At 46.8% G+C, this 9,709-nt stretch overlaps 1 protein-coding gene across 1 annotated transcript; it reads right to left on the bottom strand.

The window, feature by feature from the left end:
- Positions 1-3,037: 3,037 nt before the first annotated feature.
- Zic3 (Zic family member 3) lies at positions 3,038-6,363 on the bottom strand. Its single transcript, XM_028776938.1, is given in 3 exon segments — positions 3,038-3,217; positions 4,036-4,193; positions 5,301-6,363. Coding segments are annotated over 3 exon segments (1,401 nt in total).
- Positions 6,364-9,709: the final 3,346 nt, after the last annotated feature.

Raw genomic sequence — 9,709 nt, 5'->3', positions numbered from 1 at the left:
ACTCATTTTCAAGGAGTCGATTACTAAGAACCAAGCTTGGACTTGGAGTTTTAGCTTTTGTGACTTGGAGTGTGTGGTTACTCTCTTAGGTTGCTTAGTTTGCATTCAAGAATATAAATATGCATTCCTGATGCCAGATTATAGGCAAGAAAATCAAAGGATTCAAAGAAACCAAATTTTCTTTGTAGAAAAAATGCATAAGCATAATTTCAGGAAATTTGCTGTACTCAGATCAAGAGGGAATCACGAGAGGCACGTTTTTTATAGTTACTAGGTTATTGTTATTTGTCAGTTTCCTCTCATAGGACACAGAAGAGTGCTTTTCTGTAAAAATCTATGGTAGAATATTTTCAAAACCACTAACAAAATATTTCGTGTTATTTAATTAAGGTTAGCAAGGGTTTTAGCCAGTGTTACTCAGCCTATGTCTATGTAAAGCTAGGTTAGGGCTAGGGTCAGCAGGGAGGGAACTCATGGAGAAAACAGCAAATTCTGGAAGCTCATTGAATATGTAGAAGAAAGGCTGGCCACTTACATTTCACAATGACACAAATTTAGTCCCTCTTATGAATAAAAAGCCCTCTGAAAAATTTCTGAGCATTTAAAATTGTCTCTGGTTTCTATGAAAGGGAAAGCCTGAAATATGGATCTGGTCCAAACCTTCAATGTCAAGGTCAAGATTGGGATGTCTGGGTTGGGTGTGATGAACTGACCTGGTTAACTTGCTTAGCACATGTATGATCATCCCAATTTCTGTTCATGGTATTCAGATGGAAACCAGCAAAGCGAAGTGCAAAAGACACCATTTTTCACTAACAAAATATTACCTCCAAAGAAAAAAAATCTGTCAATACTTAATTGTTGACAAAAATAAGTAGATAACAAAATGGATAATTTTAATGGACCTTGAGAATCAAAGTTTGTTTTAAAACACCAGAAATTCTCTAAGCATTTCAATTTTATATTGATTTATTTGAACATGGAAAAAATATTGGGCACCAAATAAAAAAAAATACATAAATACGATGTGCCAAGACTTTTATTTCTTCAGAAAGAACAATCAACAAAATTTCAATTCTAGAATTGAAAATGATTATATAATATCAAATTAACTGCCACCAAAAACTGAGAGCATTGCCCCTTAAAGCGAAAGAGGTACTTAAGCCTATTCATTACATTTCTAAATACTTTACAATCCCTTATCTCCACTTTTCTGTTATTCATGCAGAGATTGGGCTCTCAATAACCAACAAACAGCACCCTAAAAAAGTCTCCAAACTCTACCCACTTCAACCCCCAAAATAGTGATCAGTTTCTTTTTCATAGACCCATTGTAAAAAGAACCGTTTGTCCAAATGAGTTGCTTCACTGAAGATTAAATGGATTGTTAACATTTTATCACAAAACAAACAACCATTTTTCATTGTTACTGATTTTAATGGAAACAATGCTCTTAACATCTTTGCCTACAAGTAATGAACTTTAAAAATAACGTATTTTGCAAATTTCTTCTTTCCAGAGTATCATTTAGGAACTGCTGCAGTTATTACACCGCTATATAAACATTATGAGTAATTGTGATAATCATGAATTGAACTATATACAGCAAACAAATCAGCCTTTGCCATCCAAAATTTAAAGACTATGTTTTTTTTTTTGTTTTTTGTTTTTTGTTTTTTTTTTTTTTAAAGAAGAAGCACTTTAACCATGAGAAGCACTGTTCAGCCGGCCTTGCTCATTGTCATTTCAGAGATGTACTATCTTTTGAAGCTAAACAGATTTGATAGGCAGATTAGGTAAGTCATAGATACAAACATATAGGTATATGAGTGATTTCTCAACAGACATGCATCCTGCCATAATTTTCATTTTTATGTAAAGTAATAAAGAACTAAGGGACATAAAACTAATTAGGTTATCTTATGTTTATATATATATATAGGGCAGGAATGATTAAATCCAGCTTCTCAGTCTTTGAAGTACAAGATTGAGATGTCATGGCCACTAAGTGAATTGATCAGTATTATTTGATTTGCATGCCAAAAATCCAGGACAAACACATTTAAACTCGCAGTTAAACAACCATCTGAGCTAGAGATAAAGCAAAAAGGGTCCTCCCCAAATGGAAACTGACATTGGAAGGAATCTAGACTGCAATAGAAAAATAATTTAACAATTAAAAAAGGGATCTGAGTGAGTTATAAATACCAACAAACAAAATTCAATTTACTCATGTCTCCTATTTGTAGGAGTCTGTTACAAAACAAAAATGTCAGTATGGTTCAAAAATTGTAAATTGTGTTCCTTTTCTCAAAACAATAATTGTTTAATGCTAAAGCAGTTATAATCAAAAGCTGTACAGAATTTGTTAGAAAACATTTATCCATAAATATTGTTCAGTTCCCGGCACTTGCAGCAATAATTAAATTACAAACGATAAATATGGCATCAACGGATATGTATTTACAAAAAGAAAAGTTATTACAAAAGGCAACTGTATACTAAACGTCACAATCTGTGTAGAGTAACATCATATCCTCAGCCTGAAAAAATACTGAACAACAAGTTTCGACCCCATTAGACGAAGATACATTCACAAGTGTAATGCTTTGAAGAAAAGTTCAAGACATAACAGGACTTTGGCATGGTTTAAGACCGTGAGAGTTTAAACAATCACCACTAAGGCGAAGAAGAATTTTCATCAGTTTAACATCACCACCACCAAGCCATCGATAACTTCCTCAAGAAACAGGACAAGTGTTAATTAAAATGATTTGAAGGAGTTTCAGAAAGGGGTGTACAGAGCAAGAGGAGAGGGGCAGGAAAAGCAGTGAAAAGATTTTGTAAAAAATTCTTTCAAATGCCAAAACATTTTCTAATCCTGAGAAAAGGGCATGGCTACTTTTGAATCTTGCCCCAAACCTTCCTGAACAATTGCAATTACCAAGGTGTAGCCCTAAATATGGCCTCTTGCTTTAAAACTCCATTTCCATCTGATTTGTCTCAGTTTTCTTTTTTAAATGCATTTTGGTTGTCCTCAGACGTACCATTCGTTAAAATTGGGAGGAAGTCCAGGGTTGTGGCTGGTGCTAGTTTGAACTGCAGAAGGGGTTTTAGTGGTATCTTTACTGTTTGCAGAAGCTATAGCGGGTGGAGTGGAGGATTCATAGCCTGAACTGGCAGCAGGGGAAGAATCTGACCCTTGAGATTCATGAACCTAAAATTAACATGTATATATTATAATGAATATAATTCCAACTGGCAATGTGAAAGCAATAATAAATAAATAAAACCCCCAAATAACAACAAAACAAAAGCAGATTTGAATACTGTAAGAGAGCAAGACCGCCCGCTGGCCCACTTAAAAGAGAAATGGGATTTAAAAAAATTGTTTTTTCCATATTACTGATGTCTAGATACCCCCTAACATTTCCACCAAAAACCAGGCTGGAAAAGGAATAAAGAATTTCATTTTAGTCATGCTACTTTAAAAAATGCTTTCTCCGTGGATGGAGTGGGCAAGTAGTTATTCTGCTGGCCCTATAAAATAGTTACTCCAGATTCCACTTTCAGATTTTGGCCTGGGAAAGCAGGTAGAGATGAGTGACACAGGGGTTGGTTGGGGGTTGGGTGCTGTGAATTCCCACACAACTGTGTTGGAATTAGACTAAGCTCCTCGGCTCTATTGTTTTATCTGAAGCGGAGGAGCAAACGAATGACACTACCCCGGGTTCGGAGCGCCCACTCCGGATTCCCACCGTGGGCTGAGATAGCTCAAGCCCTGGCGAGCTCGGTTAGAGCTTCCCCATAAACAACTGATTGTTCCGTCCACTCTCTTCCCCCTCCCAACTCTGCTCCCTCCTTCTCGACCCCCCTTCCACCCCCATCCTCAAAATGGGTTCAAGGTGTCAGTGCTGGAGCAAATCGGATTTAACGTGAAGGATAGAGGGTTGGCAGCGCGGGCGCTTCCGTTCTGCGGCCCGGTATCAGGCCGAATGTTTACAAACCGCCGACCGCTAATAAAGAGGTAATTACCTTCATGTGTTTGCGCAGTGAGCTCGGATGTGTGTAGGACTTGTCGCACACTTTACAGATATAGGGCTTGTCCGAGGTGTGCACATGCATGTGCTTCTTGCGGTCGCTGCTGTTGGCAAACCGTCTGTCACAGCCTTCGGATTCCCTTCACATGGGACACCCCCCCCCCGCCCACACCCCCCCCGCCGGGGGGGGGGGGGGGGAACATAGTTAAACCCAGAAACTTCTGAGTGTTGAGCGGGAGATTGAGAGGCCGGCGGTCTTTCTGCAGAGGGAAGTGCGGACTGTGGAAAGATGTAGCATCTGTTCCCCCCCCCCCGGGGGGGGGAGAACGTTGATTGAGCTTGCTGAGTTGGGGACTGGTGATCTTAGGCAGGGGTAGAGTAGGGCTGGCTCAGAACCCGAACATCCCTTTGTTTTCTCAGGAGCAGAAAGCTGGGGGATCCTCAGAAGTTTACCCAAGTTGTGCTTCCACTCCAAAAGAGCCAGGGCTCCCAAAGTGCGGGCACATTACGCCACCACCTCGGCAGTGTAACCAAGCTGGGTAGGACAATGGGCCTGGAATGGGACAGTCCTATCCGTCCCCTTCTTTGTGTCTTTTAATTTGCCTCTTTCAAATATAGCGATTTTACTAAGCCTGGTACTCTACTAATATTTAGAAAGAGAAAACTAGATAAACCCAGGGACTACATACAATTTTACAAGAGATTCTGAGCAAGCCACAGAAACCAATGCCTTTTCTACTTTAGCTTTCCTCCAAAGGACTAAACTGAATCTGGAACTCCAAATAAAAATAGTTTGACAAAAGTATCAGTCATTTAATTAGGAGATATGCCAATCAAGTGTAAAAAAGAACGGAAGTAACCAAAGTTAGTTTTCATTAGCATTTCTATGGTTGCCTTCCCCGAATGTGTTCAGAGAGCTAAGTCGCTTGTAAGCAATATACTCCCAACACATTCGGAGTCTCTTCCTAGTAACCCAGAAAAGAACACAAAAAGAGGTGGCGCCAGTTGGTTCCTGGGCGCGAGAAGGTCCCAATTAGTTCCCGAGACCACAGCTGCCTGTTCAGGAACTTAGAACTCGGCAAAAGCGCCGCAGGTTCCCGGGGGGTGAGGGGTGGATAGGCTGTGACAGCGCTTCGTACTGAATGGTCTCGGCGGGGCGCCGCCCCTTGGGTTGGCCTCCACCCCACTCCCTCTCTCGCTGTCCTGGTCCGCTTGGTGGCAGGGTGCCCCTGGGGAGGCCCGCTCCCACCTGTCTGCTCCCCTTACCTGTGTGGGTCCTCTTGTGGATCTTGAGGTTCTCAGAACGGGCAAAAATCTTCCCGCAGCCCGGGAAGGGACATGGGAAGGGCTTCTCGCCAGTGTGCACTCGGATATGGTTGACCAGTTTGTACTTCGCCTTGAAGGACTTGCCTTCGCGGGGACATTCCTCCCAATAGCAGACGTGGTTGTTCTGCTCCGGGCCCCCCACATGCTCCATGGTGACATGCGTAACCAACTCATGCATGGTGCTGAAGGTCCGGTCGCAGCTCTTCTTGGGCCGGCTCAGCTGAGCCTCCTCGATCCACTTACAGGACAGCTCCTGCTTGATGGGCTGCCTCATATAACGGAAGAAGGCGCCCGGCCCGTGGTGGGCCGCCACGTTCACGCCCATGTTCATGTTCATGGGGCTATAGTTAGGGAACTGCGCACTGGCCGCGTAGGGGTCCGTGCGTGGGCTAGCCACGGGGCGATACGGGTCTGCACGGCCAAATAGCTCCCCACGCAGCCCAAGATGGACCTGGTTGTTGTCCACGTGCCCCGTGGGCGACGGGTGCCCAGCGCCCTGCTCATGAAGCCCGGGAAAGAGCAAGTAGCTAGGAGGCTCAGGAATACCAGTTGGAGCGTGAAGACTGCTCGCCGAGCCGGCAAAAAGCCCGTGCTGCCCGCCCCCGGAGGCTGCCTCGCTGAGCCCAGAACCGCGCTGACGGAACAGAAAGTCGCGCGTGGAGTTGAAGGCGGCAGAGGCAGCGCCGCCGTAGGTAGGCACCTGGCTGGCGTGATGGTGGTGATGGTGATGGTGATGGTGGCCCAGGGCATTGGCATAACCTGAACCCTGCGGTGTGAAAGCTGAGCTCTGGCCCGAAGACAGATCGTGAGCGGTGGCTGGGCTCAGCTTGAAGGCGGCGGCGGCGGCGGCGGCGGCCGCAGCGTGGGTTGAGTCCCCGAAGGGATTCAATCCCATGCCTGCAGGCTCGCGGTTGGGCATCTCGTGGTGGCGCGGCGCACCGAAGCTGCCTACTCCCAGCCCAGGGAACTGCGGGCCTCCGTCCAGGAGCATCGTCATAGGTGGGGCGTTCTGGACACAGAAGATCCGGCTGAAGTGAGCAAGGGTGCAGGCGAAGGAGATCCCTGAAGGGCCGTAGACGGAAAGGGATGGCGACGGTTGAACACTGTCGGGAGACCCCCTACGCGCTACCCCGAGCTGCAACTTTCCTTGACTGCGAGAGTCTCCTGCAGAGGGACAGGAGGGAGGAGGGGAAGAAAAAGGGTTGGGGGGAGGGTGATGGGAGAGGAGGGAGGAGAAGGGAGGAGAAAAGACTCTAGGACTAAATCTGCTTAACAAACTAACGGGAGCGCACAAAGAAAAATAAGCAAAATAATAAGTGGAGGGCGGGGTTTGTCAATCCTGTCCCGGACACCCCTCCTCTACTCAAGAGCGCGGAACCACGGGGCCAGAAGGCTCCTTGGGTACCGGCTTTCAGGCGCAACTGCACCAAGTAGCAGAGGCGGAACGTGGCCAGAGGGTAGGCAGCCTTCAATAAGCAGGCTCGAACCTCACTGCTCGCCTTGCGAGTCCAAGCCTCTTCACCTCCAGAGTAATGTCCTTGGACTGATAAAGTCAATCACTCACTCCTCGCACATAAACCGAGCGGGAGGCTGGGCAGCGCGCACCAATGGGGAGCCAGCTGGCCTGAGATCACCTGACCCCCGGCCCTGTCGCCCATTGGCCACCGCCACACTGATTGGCAGCGCGAAGCGGAGAACATGGCAGCCGCTGCCGGGCGACCACAGCTGATTGGGTAGCTACGGAGCGCCTGGCAGGTGAGGCGGCGGCTGCTCAGCGTCCCTGAGAGGGTTCTGCCGGGCTTGCGGGGCTGTAGGGAACTGGGGCCAGGCTTCCGCAAGCGGCGGGACAGAGCTGATCCTCTCCCTGGCTTGGCTCTGCTCCAAGCCGGCTCCAAGCACTCCTCGCGCGCTCTGCACCCGCCTGGGCTAAAGAAACTCTTTGACCCGAGAAGATACTTGTCGCTGCCGTTCCCTTTCGGTCCAGAAGACACTGTGGTACCCACTTGGGACCCTGCTGCCTCACCACCTTGAGGACGTTTTCCTTCCGTAGGTGCCGGGAACAAATTACTACATGAGTGGGACCAATCTGTGTTCCTGACCAGCTGTGGCTTCCACCCCACACCAGACCCAGGCCGGATCAGCTTCCTCCCTCCCCGTTACCCAAAACTAGAGGTAGCCGTCCACTGCCCACACTAGAAGAAACGATAGCTCCTTGAGCCTACCACCCGTAATTCGGAGTCAGACTGTGACTCTGTGGTCTGTGATTAGCAGCTGTACTCACTGCTACTCAGCAACATCCCCCCGCCCAGTGATACAACAGACACAATACAACAACCATGTACAACACAACCTTAGCAAATAGCGGGAAACACAAATGAAACAGGAAACAAGCACACATCCCAAAAGACGCATAACGTACTAAATAAAGAAAGCAACACAGTCTCAACACTAAACAAAGGACAGCGAAAATATAGACACCAGAAACATGCATAGATGCTAAATAAATGTTGTGTAAGAACACAGCCTATGTACACAAAACAGAGTAAACACACTAGACAGTAACTGCTTTCCGTGTGGCTGAATAAACAAGCTTTGAATTCTCAACGTTTTTAAACGCAAAAGTGTTAAAGACAACCAGGGAATGGAATTTTCCTCCCTTTTAACACCCCGGGCTTTGCTCTCTTCTATGCCTACCCAGTGAAGCACCTAGCGACCCAGGGAAGCAGTTACTCCCTTAAGGAATTGCTTTCCAGGGAACTGTGTAGGAGTGGCCTCCTTACCCACCACTCTTCCCCTGGTGAGAGGTTTTTCCCCCCTGAACAAAATGACCAGAAACAGGGTTATAAATCCACCCATGATTTGTGCGACAAAACACTAGCAAAGGGTGGAAGAAAGTGAGAAGAAAAGATGGAGAGATAGCTGTGATTGTCACATCCCAAGCAGGGCAGAACTTCCAAAGTCTGTGCCTTGAGGCAACCTCACAGCCTGGCCGCCATCTCTCTGTAGGAAACAACATCTGATCAAGTTCAGAGGCGCCAGGAGAGACCGCCTCAAGCAGCGCGGTTGTAACTGCAGTTTTTCGGTTTCTGCCCTCCTATCTGACTGATCTAGCCAACACCTCACCTTCTAAGATAGTTTTCGGAGAGAAGGTGTTACTGGCATCACATCTTATAGTAGTCACCCCTTCACAGCCAATTCACCCCAATCTCACTCCACATTTAGAGCCCTCTCCCCAAGTTGGAAGGTGAGTGCACTGCTGACTTTTAAATTATTACATTTACCGAAAACAAGCTCTTCAAAAAATCAAAAACAAAACAAAAAGCAAAAAATGTCTTTCTTCCTCTACAGAGTTTCTTTGCGGGGGTGGGGGGTGGGGTGGGGTAGAGAGTTTTAGAGAATAACAAATATGCTTAAATCATGCAAATGAATTCCGTGGAGTCAGGTTTGCAAAAAAAAAAAAAAAAAGAGGGTGGGGGGAGGACTGCTTTTTCCCCCTTGTCTTATTTTTCCTTAATTTCCTTCTGAGCACTCTCCTGAGTACCTCTCCTCACCCCTACCACCCCAGGACGTATAGGAAATTCTGCTTAGGAAAAAGTTTGGATCCTGTCAGCTTGGAGATGCAGGGAAGGCAGCTGTCCCGCCACCGCTGCTGCAAGAGTTTCCCGGCAGTCCCTGCAGGTACCCGGATAAGCGAGGGTCTTGCAGGATTGGAAATCTGAGCAAGCTACCCGGCAAAGGATTGTAGAAGAAGGTTGGCAGCTTGGGACTAGTATGCCTCTTTTTGGGGAGGAGTCTTGAACGCAGGGCAAGGGGATGCTGCTGCTGCTGACCTACCGGGTACGGAGTGTCCGTTTTGATGCGGCCACATTCCGATAATTAATTGCCTCCAGCACGTGCTCTGCAGTCCCTGGAACAAAAAGGCATAATTCAATTAGATCATCAACCGAGAAGTGGGAAGGTGGGAAGGGGGGAGGGGGAGTCCTAGTTAAGAGGCAGACCTGAGGCGGTTCAGCTAGGCCAAAACCAGGCAGAGGAGCTCTTTCCAAGGCTGCCAGAGCCCTTAGGAGAGCAGTTGTTCAGTGAGGCCCAGGGGTTCCAGATACTACCCAAAGGATGAGACTGGGGACTCTATGAGCAGCAGGGCACAGGCAGGCCATTTCGAATTCTGTTGTGGTTGGTATGGGTGGGAGTTAACATATTTGGGAAGGGGAAGCCCTGACTCTTCATCGCAATGGAAAGCAGTGTCTCTCCAGCTGTAACAAGTCACCACAAGAAAAAATATAGCTCCCTCCGCCTCACAAAACAAATCAGTGTTGTTGGGCAAGAGAAAAGTTAACTTTTTC

Source organism: Grammomys surdaster, unplaced genomic scaffold (genome assembly GCF_004785775.1).
Source record: "Grammomys surdaster isolate TR1022 unplaced genomic scaffold, NIH_TR_1.0 274, whole genome shotgun sequence".
Lineage (NCBI taxonomy): Eukaryota > Metazoa > Chordata > Mammalia > Rodentia > Muridae > Grammomys > Grammomys surdaster.
Note: the sequence above shows the minus strand (reverse complement) of the source record. Positions and strands in the feature narration are given on the sequence as shown.